The sequence below is a fragment of the Vairimorpha necatrix genome, chromosome 7 (genome assembly GCF_036630325.1).
Source record: "Vairimorpha necatrix chromosome 7, complete sequence".
NCBI lineage: Eukaryota > Fungi > Microsporidia > Nosematidae > Vairimorpha > Vairimorpha necatrix.
In genome coordinates, this window is record NC_088822.1 from 829,995 (window position 1) to 843,182 (window position 13,188).

The 13,188-nt window shown below is 27.8% G+C and overlaps 6 protein-coding genes across 6 annotated transcripts; 5 read left to right on the forward strand and 1 right to left on the reverse strand.

The window, feature by feature from the left end:
* Positions 1 to 19: 19 nt before the first annotated feature.
* Positions 20 to 589, forward strand: VNE69_07151 (Ercc1-like DNA excision repair protein; the record flags this gene model as incomplete). The annotated part of the gene is made up of 1 exon (XM_065474157.1): positions 20 to 589. The coding sequence occupies one exon, from the start codon at positions 20 to 22 to the stop codon at positions 587 to 589; it is 570 nt and encodes a 189-aa protein (XP_065330229.1).
* A 411-nt stretch (positions 590 to 1,000) lies between these two features.
* VNE69_07152 (ATP-dependent RNA helicase SKI2-like) lies at positions 1,001 to 3,601 on the forward strand (the record flags this gene model as incomplete). Its single annotated transcript, XM_065474158.1, has 1 exon — positions 1,001 to 3,601. One exon carries the CDS (start codon positions 1,001 to 1,003, stop codon positions 3,599 to 3,601), a length of 2,601 nt encoding a protein of 866 aa, XP_065330230.1.
* Positions 3,602 to 3,620: 19 nt separating this feature from the next.
* VNE69_07153 (exocyst subunit EXO70 family protein) lies at positions 3,621 to 5,099 on the reverse strand (the record flags this gene model as incomplete). The annotated part of the gene is made up of 1 exon (XM_065474159.1): positions 3,621 to 5,099. One exon carries the CDS (start codon positions 5,097 to 5,099, stop codon positions 3,621 to 3,623), a length of 1,479 nt encoding a protein of 492 aa, XP_065330231.1.
* Positions 5,100 to 5,325: 226 nt separating this feature from the next.
* Positions 5,326 to 6,525, forward strand: VNE69_07154 (proteasome subunit RPT5 (RPT5); the record flags this gene model as incomplete). Its single annotated transcript, XM_065474160.1, has 1 exon — positions 5,326 to 6,525. One exon carries the CDS (start codon positions 5,326 to 5,328, stop codon positions 6,523 to 6,525), a length of 1,200 nt encoding a protein of 399 aa, XP_065330232.1.
* A 127-nt stretch (positions 6,526 to 6,652) lies between these two features.
* VNE69_07155 (acyltransferase) lies at positions 6,653 to 7,690 on the forward strand (the record flags this gene model as incomplete). Its single annotated transcript, XM_065474161.1, has 1 exon — positions 6,653 to 7,690. The coding sequence occupies one exon, from the start codon at positions 6,653 to 6,655 to the stop codon at positions 7,688 to 7,690; it is 1,038 nt and encodes a 345-aa protein (XP_065330233.1).
* A 1,475-nt stretch (positions 7,691 to 9,165) lies between these two features.
* On the forward strand, positions 9,166 to 9,987 carry VNE69_07156 (zinc finger C2H2 domain-containing protein; the record flags this gene model as incomplete). The annotated part of the gene is made up of 1 exon (XM_065474162.1): positions 9,166 to 9,987. One exon carries the CDS (start codon positions 9,166 to 9,168, stop codon positions 9,985 to 9,987), a length of 822 nt encoding a protein of 273 aa, XP_065330234.1.
* Positions 9,988 to 13,188: the final 3,201 nt, after the last annotated feature.

The following is a 13,188-nucleotide window of genomic DNA, read 5'->3' on the forward strand; positions in this document are numbered from 1 at the left end:
ATGTTTTCTTATATCCCCTATGATCAAAATTAATAAAAAACAATACGCTAATAACGTTATTTCATATTTGACAGATTCTTCATATTCTTTTATAGAAGACATATCGACAGATTATGAAATTAATAATACGATATCAGTTTTATTTTTATCTCTAAGATTTCATTGTACAAAACCAGAGTATATTTATAAGAGACTAAATAAATTAAAACCGTATAAATTGAGTATTGTTCTGTTATATGTAGATTCTGAAAATTTTTCATCTACACTTTTAGAGTTGTACGATAAACTTGACGCGACAATCATTTTGGGATTTTCTAATGAGGAATGTGCGAGATATTTAAAAGGATTGGATATTAATCAAAATAGATCTATTAATGTAATTAGAAGAAAAGAAGAATCATATGAAACATTCTTAACTTCTTGGCCGAAAATCAACACAACGGATTCGGCCTGTATTTTAAAAAATTATCATAATTTGAAAGATTTTTTCAATAATCTTGAAAAAGATGTCAAAAACATTTCTGGTATTGGAAATACAAAGACAAGTTTGCTTAAGAAATATTATGACATGAACTTCAAAGAAGAATGACAAGACATCAAAATAAGCTCATATCTTAAAAATAATACAGTGCCGTTTTTACAATTAAAACAAAAACTGTTGAATTATAAACACGCGGTTGTTTTTACAAAATAATTAGAATATTGACATATCAAAAATTCGAATTTTCAAATTAAAAATTTCTTGCACTTTCTACAATTGTATCTATTTTTACAAAAGCAGAGAACACTTACCTTGTCTTTTTTAAAAGCAATTTTTAAGACTATAATTTTTATATATAGGAAATTCAAAAGAACTTTTTTTGATATTTTTTTAAATTATAATAAAAAATTAAGAAAAAATGTTTGAGAACTGTTGTCTGCTTTTTATAACAAAAAGAGATAAAGCGTTCTCAAGAGAATCGTCTCTTGGGGGTAAATTTTTATTTTATTAAACCCTAGAATGAATGCAAAAAAAAATTATAAAGAAGTCACACATTCTATAAATGTAGACAAAAACTGGATACCAAAAGACTACGCCGAAGTTGTAGATGAATCAATTCTTAACATTTCTTTTACTCCCGATAATTTTCAGAAACAGTCTTTTTATTTTTTATCAAAACAAGAATCTGTTTTCGTTGCTGCTCACACAAGCGCAGGAAAGACTTTGGTGGCCGAGTACGCCATTTGTTTATCAGAAAAATCAAATTTAAGAACAATTTATACAAGTCCAATTAAAGCACTGAGCAATCAAAAGTACTACGATTTTAAGCAGAAATTTGATGATGTGGGAATTATCACTGGAGATGTACAAGTCAATCCGTCAGCAAATTGCCTAATTATGACCACTGAAATTCTTAGAAATTTAATTTATAAAAATAACGACATTTTACACAATACTAGATACATTGTATTTGATGAAGTACATTACATCAATGACCAAGAAAGAGGGGTAGTATGGGAAGAATGTATAATAATGATGCCTAAACACATCACTCTAGTACTTCTTAGTGCTACTATTCCAAATTCTAAAGAATTCAGTGATTGGGTAGGCAGAACAAATAATCGAATAATTTATATTATGTCAACAGACAAAAGACCTGTTCCTTTAGAACACTTGATTTATTCGGACAGAGAAGTTTACTCAATTTCCGATCAACCAAATGTAAAGCCTTTATCAAATATAAAAACCAAGATTATTCCCTACGCAAAGAAAAATACGCCGACTGGCCGATTTAGAGTTCTAGAGTTAGCAAATTTTGTAGTAAGAAAAAAGTTGGTCCCGTCAATATTTTTCTGCTTTTCTAGACGGAAATGCGAAACTTTACTCGAAGAATTGAGCAGCTTGGATTTGACGACTATAAAAGAAAAAAAAGATATCAACGAATTTCTACGTAAGGCTCTAGAGCAACTACCCGAAGTGGATAGATCTTTGCCACAAGTACTTAAGCTGAAGAAATACGCAAGTTTAGGCATAATGATCCATCATGGTGCTCTTCTGCCTTTTATAAAAGAATGTGTAGAAATTTTATTTTCTTTGAATTTGATAAAAATTTTAATAGCCACAGAAACTTTTGCTATGGGCGTGAATATGCCCGCGAAATGTGTAGCTTTTCTTTCTCTCAGCAAAATTGACGGCGATAATTTTAGAAATTTGACTACTGGCGAATACACGCAAATGAGTGGCAGAGCGGGAAGAAGAGGAATGGATAGAATTGGAACTGTATTAATCGCCGATGAAAAGGTCCCGAGCCTTCATTCCATTAAAAGAGTCATAGAGGGTACTCCTATTTCTCTAAATAGTCAATTCAGACTTAGTTTCGGTCTAATTCTCATAGCTTTACGATCGAATGTAAAAGTAGAAGATTTAATGAAAAAAAGCTACAAAGAACATTTTAAACAAAAAAACGAAAACAAAGATTTGTACAACCTCGTAGAACTAGAAACAATTAGCGAACCAGATTGTGAAGATATAATTTCTTATGTAAAAATTTTAAAATTTATTGCCGAGTCAAATAAAAAGCTTCTAATGAAATATAAACTAGCAAAAGAAAATGATTTTGTTTTGCTTTACAACAATGACGTTGTTCAAATAAAAAACATCAATGAAGACGGATCGTGTACCGTCATAAAACAAGAAAATCAAGATATTGAAAATTTGGTCGCCCAATTAAATTTAAAAAATAATTTGCTGATGAGCGAGGAATTGTTAAGACTTCCCCATACAATTTATCAAGCATCAAAATTGAGTAAATTTAAGATTTCCGAAATTTTTTGCATTCTTAAAGATGGCAAGCCTTGGTTCGATTACGAACTAAAAAATGTAGAAGATTTTTTATTATTAAAAAAATTGAAAGAATCTTACGACCATCTTACAAAATTAAAATGTATGAATTGTGAGCATTTTGTAGAACATTATGTTAACACTGTACAATTTTTATCAGCTCAAGAAGAAATTGCAAGAATAAAACTCAAGTATAGTATTAATAATTTGGATATGATCGACGAATATAACAATAGAATCAAGTTTCTTGTAAAAAATAATTTTTTTGATGAACACGTGACTCTTAAAGGAAGAGTTGCGGCCGAAATACGAACAGTAAATGAAATTTTATCTACTGAAATGATTTTTGATAATGAATTTAAAAATTTTTCGCCTGAAATTATAGTTTCACTTTTTTCAAGTATGATATTTGAAGAAGAAATCGACGAATTTAAATATTCCGACGAACTGGACGAAGGAGTTTCTCGCCTTCTTTATCATTTTGAAAAATTATCGAAAGACATTGACGATTTTTTTATTCCGCCGTTTAAATTATTAAATTTCTCAATAATGCAAGCAGTTTTAGACTGGTGCCACAAAGAATCCTTGCAAAGCATTGTCAACAAGTATCAAATTTCTGAAGGATCTTTTGTAAGATTAATTCTCAGATTAGACGAATGTTGCAGAGAAATGGTCAATGCGACGATTTTAATCGGAGATAAAGATTTAGAAAATAAATTCGAAGAAGCTTCTAAGCTTTTAAAAAGAGATATTGTATTTTTACCGAGTTTATATTTATAAATTAAAATTTAATATTTTTTTATTTTCCTATAAACATGTTATTTATACTATCATTTAGTATGTCGATGTTTCCTTTATAATCTTTTTTCGCTATTTCTTCCCAAATGTATTTTTTAAAAAAATTTATGACTTTAATTCTGATCTCATCAGGCAAATAATAAGTTTTAAAAGCATCAATATTTGAATCTATAAACGAAGTAAGTTTGTCTGTGTTTCTTTTTTGTAATTCGGTTTTAAATGTATTTACTACATTGTCAATAGAATCTTGGATTTTATTCCTCAGGTCAGGTTTTATATAATTTTGTAAAGTATACAAATTGTTAATCAAGTAAATATATTTTTTTAGATCGGGCAAAGTTTCAGAAAATTTTAAAATTTTTATCATTAGCATTTTTGTGAATGTTTCGTTACATTCGTCCAGTGTTTTGATTTTGAACATCGGCCCATAATTTCTCAAAAATACATTTGTTAATATTTTGTACCTATTCATTGAGTCCAAAGCTCTTCTCAAGTTTAAAGCCAAATGTTCCACGTCGCAATATTTGTTGGGCCTGTCAAGTCTGTTAACATCATCTCCGTAGGTAATAAAAATATTACATATTATTTTATTTATGGGATCTTTAAAGACGAATAAAGATTCCACTTCTTTAATTCTCTTTTCTTCATTGTGTTTCAAATTATTATTTAATTCCATTAAAAATGGCACATCTTCAAGTTTCTCTTCCCTTTCTATTACTTGTAAATTGTCGCCAATTATCTTTGTTAAATTTATTATTAAGATTTTATTTAGTCCTAAATTTATACTTTGTCCATATTTTTCTCCTAGTACTTTAATGTTGTAATTATTTATTTCGTCCAGGTACCCGTCAATATTCGAAGATCTCTCAAGTAATTTCGATTTATTGAATTCTATGTCTCTATAAGAGACCTTATTAAATAGTTCATTAGAATATTTACTAAGGAAATCTTTGTTGTTTTCTTGTTCCATTAGAAATTCCGAAATTTTACTCAACTTTTCGGTGTCTTTGTTTTCCCAAAGATTTTTAAAAAACACAATCTCAAACTTAAAAATTGTAGAAGTTAAAAATTCTTCATTTTCTTGTAATAATTTTTTTACTATTAAAATATTATCATAAAAATTTAGTGATTTTTTATTTTTACACAAAATTCTACAATTTTCTAAATTTTCAATAGCTTGATCTAAATTTGTAATTTGAATTTTTTTATTTTTAATTTCATGAAAATCATTGTCGCATTGTATGAAAATTTCGTAGAAATTAGACAATTCGTCTAAATTTTTTTTTGGTTCAATAAAAGATTTAAATTTTTCAGTGGCGTCCATTTGCGTGAGCTCGACTGTTTTGTAAATTTTTTTTATTATTTTGTCTAAATTTTCTGATGTTTTTAAAATTTTTTGAATTTCTTCCTGAAAATTTTTCTTTTTGTGTTCAATTTTGCCGATTAGGTCGGGTGTGTTGATTTGATTTGTTTTTGACATTGAGGGTTAAAAAAAATCAAAGTTTTGAGATTTTCATAATGTTTTTTTATATTTTGGCAAAGAAAAAAATCGATCAAGCAAATTAAAACATAATATAAAACATTTCTGAAAATTTTTTAAAAAATTAAATTTTTAAACTTTAATTGACTAGCTTGTTTTAAATTCATGATTATTTCTTAAAATTAACTACAATTTCTTTAATGTTTTTCTTTTTCTTAACCCTTTTATGAGTATCGAAGAATTAAAGAAATATGACGCTGATGTAGAAAATAGAAGCCTGGAAGAAATAGTTGAAAGAACAAAATTGATAAATTCTGAGACAAGAATCCTTCAAAGCAGAGTAAATAATATAAAACATGACACTGCTACCAAGTCAGCTCAAGTTGCTGAAAATATGGAGAAAATTAGGATAAATAAACAACTTCCTTATCTAGTTGGAAATGTAGTGGAAGTATTTGATGAAGGAAATGGCGTCGTAAATACGTCCACTAGAATCACGTCTTATTTGCCTATGTTGGGCTTGGTGAATGAAAACGAATTAAAACCTGGGGAACTAGTGGCGCTTCATAAGGAAACTAATATTATTTTTGAGAAATTACCTCCAAATTATGACACTAAGGTCAAGGCCATGGAGTTGGACACTAAGCCCGATGAGACTTATGAGGACATAGGAGGGCTAGAAAGACAAATAGAAGAACTAAATGAAGCCATCGTTCTTCCCCTTACGCACCCAGAAAGATTTGCCAGATTGAAAATTAAACCTCCAAAAGGTGTGCTCATGTACGGGCCGCCCGGAACAGGGAAAACTTTAATGGCAAGAGCGTGTGCGAGTAAAACAAATGCGACATTTTTAAAGTTGGCCGGACCTCAATTAGTCCAAATGTACATTGGAGATGGCGCGAGATTAGTAAGAGACGCATTTGCACTAGCCAAAGAAAAGGCTCCTACTATCATTTTTATAGATGAAATAGACGCCATTGGTACAAAGAGAGTTGCTTCTGATAAAACAGGAGACAGAGAAGTCCAAAGAACTATGTTGGAATTATTAAATCAACTTGACGGCTTCACATCTCACGATAATGTCAAAATTATCGCGGCGACAAACCGAGTCGACATTCTCGACCCTGCACTTTTGAGAAGTGGAAGATTAGATCGTAAAATCGAATTCCCTTTGCCAAATTCAGAAGGAAGAAAAAGAATTTTACAAATTCATTCTAGAAAAATGAATATTGAAAATAATGTAAACTTTGACGAATTGTCAAGGAGTACTGAAGGATTTAATGGCGCACAATGTAAAGCAGTGTGTGTTGAAGCAGGAATGGCGGCCTTAAGGAAAGACAAAAATCAAATTTCCCAAAATGATTTTATGGATGGAATATTGGAAGTTTTAGCCAGAAAGAAATCTAAACTTGTTTACTTTACTTGATTAAATAATTGTATTCAAATTTATGTTTTTTTTTAAGTGTTTTTGTTTTTTATAAAACATTTTTTTGTTTCATTACATTGGTAAAAAATTCTCCTTAAAAATATAAAAAAAAAATTATTTTTTTTTCATGGCGGTTGAAAAAATTAAGAAACTTGGAAATATCATGATTTTTACTTTAATCATGATATACTACATAGAAGGCCTAATCTTACTAGTTTTATTAATGTTGTGTTTTTCAATATTACAAATAAAACATGGTAGAAGACTTTTGAAACGTATTTGGATGCATCTTACCTTATCCGCTTTGTCTTACCTTTTTCCTAAACCAATTTTCATTTGTTACAACCCGAAAATAATGAACAAATCAAAAAATATTATTATTTCAAACCACCTATCGGAATTCGACTGGCTGATGATCCTGACGAGTCTTATTAGACTGGAAAGATTCAAAAATATTTGTATTGTTTTAAAAGACAGTCTACAGAGCATTCCTCTACTTGGGTATGGAATGAAATATTTCGGATATATTTTTTTAAATCGAAGAATCGAAGTAGACAGAGAAATCATAAAAACAGGAATAGAAAGATTAAAAGACAATGGAAATTTCGATCTTCTCATTTTTCCTGAGGGAACATATCTGGATTCTGAAAGTATTCAGGTGACAAAAAAATATATAAAAAAAAATCCTTGTTTAATTGACGGACGGGACTTCGTCCCATCAGAAGTTTTATTACCACACGTAACTGGTTTTGATATAATAAGAGAATCATTAAATGGGAATGCAGATGGAGTTATAGACATAACTTTATTGATAAATCCATATAAAAAATATCCGCAAGATTTTTATACATATTTAAAATGTTTAACAGATTTTCAAGACAGAATTAATTTTGTAATATTTTTGGACTATGTGGAAGATTTTAATGACGTTGATTTTATTTTCAGAAAATTCAAAGAAAAAGACCATATGATTAAAAAATACAAAAAATTAGAAATTGGAGAAATAAAAAGTCAAGAAGAATTTATGATTGTAGCGAAAAAACTCGAAAAACATACGAAAGATTGTGTTTTTGATGCAATTTTTATACAATCAGATTGGAGTCCTTTTTTTTACGTTTTTTTTATATTTTTAAACTTATTAGGACTTTATATTGCAAAAAAATAAAAGTTAACTTATTAAAGATTTTTTAACAGTTTTTTCAAAAGAAATTTTATTGTTTTTTTTTTTGATAAGTTATATTGATTATTTGTAAAAATAACCGTCTTGTATAAGACTTTTTAAGCTCAATATTGAATAAATGCTTTCGTTGTCTAATATTTGTTACATCCTCTAGAATTTAACCGTTGGAATTCGAACTACAACTTTATTTTCAAAAACACACTAGGTTAATTATGTTATTTATTTTTGTATTTTTGGCGCAACAACAGAAGCAACCTAACGAAACATAACGAATTAAATCTATTATAATCGAAAATTAAATTTACGAAATAGATAAACAACTTTTTCTATTTTACAGCATTTCCCTTTTTGATTTTCTTCGATGAGTTTGAAACAAGGAAAAAAATCTCAAAGAAGTCAACACTACTTTTGAAAATACAATAATTGATAGCAATCGTTATTTAGTTAATTTCTGGTACTTACAATTTCTATTTCGATAAAAAATTATTTTTTATGCTTTACAATACTTTATACAACCAAACAATTAAATCTTTAATAGTTAGCCATATATTTAAGACAATTAAAAAAAAAATTTTGAATAAAAGTTTTTTTTTTAAGTGATCAATTTATGTAGTACAGTCCTGACATTAAGGAGAAATATGAATATTATCATAGAAATAAAATATTTTTGTCATAATTTAGTACCTAAAGGTACTTGTATATTCCATTATTTTTAATTAAATTCATAAGCATAGAAAAAAAAAAATAAGAAATTAAATTCTTAAGATAATATACGAATATTAATATATTTAAATCCTATCGAGATGCATTATTAACATTTATAAAATTTTTTCTTTTTATTGTGTTGATGAAAAAATAAAATCTTAACAAGAATTTTTTTTTTTTTTATTTTTTTTCCTTTAAAGGCAAGAAAAATCAATTATTTTTTTTTTCTAATGTTTTATTAATTACATAAAATCAAAAATCAATAAATTTTATGAACCAATCAAAATTTGATTGATTTTATAATGAAAATACTTGCGCAGGCAAAAATTACGACATTGTTATCTTAAAATGTAATAATTTATATGTGTAAAAATAATAAAACATAAAATCAACTTAATTTTATATAATCGTATATTTAAAAAAAACAATTTGTTTTTCTAGTAACAATTAAATACAATTTACTGAATTATCTTGCATACGGCAACTTCCAGATTAATCGTCACATTAATAAAAAACAATAATAATTCACTTTTTAATATTTTATGTTCCTGGACCTGGTTACCTAGAATACTAACCAAAATGCCAGCAGTAATAGATTAAATTAATATATTAAAAAAAAGCGAATATGAAAAAAGCAAAAAAAATGACAAAAAAATTAAAATTTAATTGGTAGTTCTTGATATAGAATTTTTATCTTAAGGAGAAACTCCCCTTTTCTCCTTTTAACACATAAAAACAAAAAAAATTATTAAGATATGGTAGCTAGTAAAGATTCAAGGTCATCTAAATTTTCAAAATCAGGTAAAAAACAAGAACAATCTGAAGACTCGACGTGCGCCGATCTTTCGAGTGTTGAATCAAATTGTGAAGCAGTTTTTGACATTAAAAAGGAAAATTATGATGATTCAAATGAAATTAGTGAAAAGGTAAGTTCCCATTTTGAGAAGCTTAAATCACAGAGACATGTCCCGGATCAGAAAAATTCTATTCGCAAAAGAAAAAACGGGCCTGAATTAATAAACTCGCCCATTGCCGCTCAACAAAAAACAAATAAAACAGGCTTAGATTATTTAAAAGAAATAGCTGACCAAATAAGTTTTGAATCAAAAAAAAAACTTTATAAAGAAAAAAGTTTTTCGCCTGAAAATTCAATTACACAAAAGATCAGAAAATTAAAAGAAGATAAGATGAATAAATCTAATCACAATATAAAAGAAAACTCTTCAGAAGTTCCCAAAAATAAAACAAATAGAGAACTGATACAAAATAAAAAACCTAAAAAAGAGGGAGAAATGGATGAAATATCCGAGAATGAAACTATAAAATGTTTTGCAGATTTCTCGGATAGTATGTTTTCTACGCGAAAAAGTAAAGGCGAGACAATGTTTTGTTGTGCTGATGCCGACTGTAACGTGGAATTGCCTTCTATGAGTCGAATCAAAAGGCACTACCTAGTACATACCGACCTAAAACCTTTTAAATGTCTTAGTAAAAAATGTACTAAGAAATTTTCAAGGAAAGATAATATGTTGCAACATTACAGAATGCACTGTAAGAAAAATAGAAAAAAGGATTGATCTTGTTTTATTAATATAGAAACTTGAAAAAATAATAAAAACTTTACTTATTTAATAATAATATCGCCATATATTTTTTCTAAAATTGAATTTATTGATTGTAATATAAATTATTAATTATGTATTTTTAAATTTTACTGTGTAAAAAATTGTCTTAAAAAAATGAAAATTAAGCCTACCAAGTAAACTTAAAAAAGATTTTTTCATATCAAAATTTCATTGTGTTAAATTTAAATCCAATGAAGACGCAATAATTCTACATGATTTTCTTGACAATAAAACACGCCAATTCGTTGTTTACAGGGGTTTGCATTTCTATATTCCCATGTTTGCATTTCTTATATTCCCATGTTTGCATTTCTATATTCCCATGTTTGCATTTCTATATTCCCATAAAAATAAGAAATTTCAAAATAATAAAAAATGTTTATTAAAATAAATCTTCTCTTGCTCTTCCCTTTTCTAGCCAGCCTATCATATTTCTGTAAAACGCAGGACACTCACGGCTATAATCTAAACTCAAAACTTTCTCAATAATTGTTTCAATTAGACTTTCTGATGATTTAAAAGATGAAAATCTTGCCCTGAGCATCGAAAAAAACTCTTCAATGGGATTTAGTTGTAGTGAATAAGTAGGCAGAAATTTATGATTAATGCCCAGATTATTTAATTTTTGTAAAACTTCCCGCGAATGATGAAAACTGGCATTATCCATTATAAGAACTTTACCAGGATTATTCCAAAAGAACATAGATAATTCATTTTCAACAAAATTCATAAAACTCTCGGAATTATATGCTCCAAGTTTATACTCAAATGCCAATAATCCATTTATAGTAATTACTCACATACAGCTTATATTTTTGCCACAATTTGCTGGCACAATATTATAGGCTTTGGTATTCTTTTCTGAATATCCAGAACTTCGCGTAGTAAAGCGTTGAACCCAGTTTCATCAAGAAAAAATTAGGTTTTCGATCGAGTGAGTACCTACTGATTTCGGAGGCATAGATACTCCTTTGATTTATTTTGTCCAATGAGTTACGTTCAACAGGAATCCAACTGAGCCTTGTTCTTTATACCGAGTTTTTTGAGTTTTCTCGATATTAAAGATTTTGACAAATTTACATTCGTTCGTAAATTTAACTCATTAAAAATTTCCTGTAAAGTCATATCGTTTGCACAATCAACTATGTTTTTAACAACTCGGTCTGTATTCGAAAGCATTTCATTTTGATACAACTGCCGAATAGACCTTGTAGGTTGATTGTGCTGGTTTCGAATAATAGATTCAACGGTTTTACGATGTAAATCAACCATAGTCGACATTTCGGCCATGGATCGTTTTTCATCTTTTGTCAACTCAAGAACCATATTCTTTAATTCGTTGGTTATTGTTTTCCTTATTTTTCTTACTATTAAGGGGAATATAGAAATGCAAACATGGGAATATAGAAATGCAAACATGGGAATATAGAAATGCAAACATGGAAATATAGAAATGCAAACATGGAAATGTAAGAAATGCAAACATGGGAATGTAAGAAATGCAAACATGGGAATATAGAAATGCAAACATGGGAATATAAAAATGCAAACATGGGAATATAAAAATGCAAAGCCCTGTATTTAATAGTATACAATAAAAAAAATATTTATGGTGTAAACATAGTACAAATAACATTTAATCGTTTTAATTTAAATATCACTGTGATTAGTGTATTGTTAAGAAAATTTTTTTTTATTGTCATGACTTGCGACGATAGAATTACAAAATTATACTAATAACACAGAATTGAATTGAAAACACACCAAAATAATACTTTGTGAAACGTTTGTATAAAATTATTGATTGTCTTGAGGTAGACTATGTGAGGGGGACTTGTCCTATTACTTACTGCTAAAAATGAATACCTAGAAAAAATTTTGAGCGTAGCATTCGTATTCGCATGAATAGCACAATCTAATATGCTCATCTCTTGATAAAATAATTATTATTAGATATGATATTTATAGAAATTAACATATTATCTTATATCTAATAATTGCTATTTAATGTACTCTTTGCAGCATTTTGATGATGTACAGAGAGTCAGATAGGCAGTAAAAAAAAACAACATAATATTTCAGTATGAACCACAAAATAATATATTTAAAACCGAGCTTAATTGGGCAATAATTAATATACCTACTTTATTGAGTTAAATATGTTAATATTTTTGAATGTTGAAAATTTAGTTGACATAAAACAACTAAAATGATTTATATCCTTAACAATAGTCAATTTTAAACCGATAAATTAAAATTGATATTTATAGCAAAATAAGTCGAGTAGAAACTCAGAATTAAAATAATAGAACTAATTTATTTACTCCAAATGATTATTTAAAAGATTTATTATAATTTTGTAGTGAAGCTAAATCTAGATTCTGTTAATTTTCAGAAAATAGAACCAACAAAAAAACTTTTAAATTTATAGAAAATTGTCTAGCCTAAAGTGTGATGAATTAGTATCACATGTAACTCTTATATAAGTTTTGTGAAAGTTAATTTGGAACCGAAGCGAATTATTTTTTGCAAAATTTGAGGTTATTCAAGTAAGGTGGTCAAAATCGTAAAGATTTTAGAATGAAACCTTAAATATAGTGCTAACAAGCGTAATCAAATGATTAGAGGTTAATTCTATGAAAGACAAAGCAATATTTGTGTATATAGAACTTTAACGATGATTAAAATATGTAATAAGTTAAAATTATACGCAAAATTAGTACAGGGCACCATGTAAGTATAGAGCGGTATACAATTAGAAACATTATACTTACAAACAAAATCCCCGTAAAAAGGCTCATATTGATGTATTTAAAAGAAAAAAAGCGGCATACGCATAATAAACAGTTAATATTGTTGTAAAAGCACTTTATTTTTTTCGTCCTCTTCTCTTTCCATAAGATGAAGTTTTAATATTATTAAAATATATGGAAATGATCGAGCATTGTAAATGCTCTGTTAGAGCGTAAGGAACAACGACAAATATAATTTACCAGATTCAACTTAATTTGCCGATATAAAGATTAGAAATCATTCATTCTGACTAATAAATACATTTCGAAAAAATAGTTTCATGGTAATTACATAACATAGAATGATAAAAAAATATAGAAAGATAACGTGGGATGAAAAGTATATTTCCCTGATGCATAC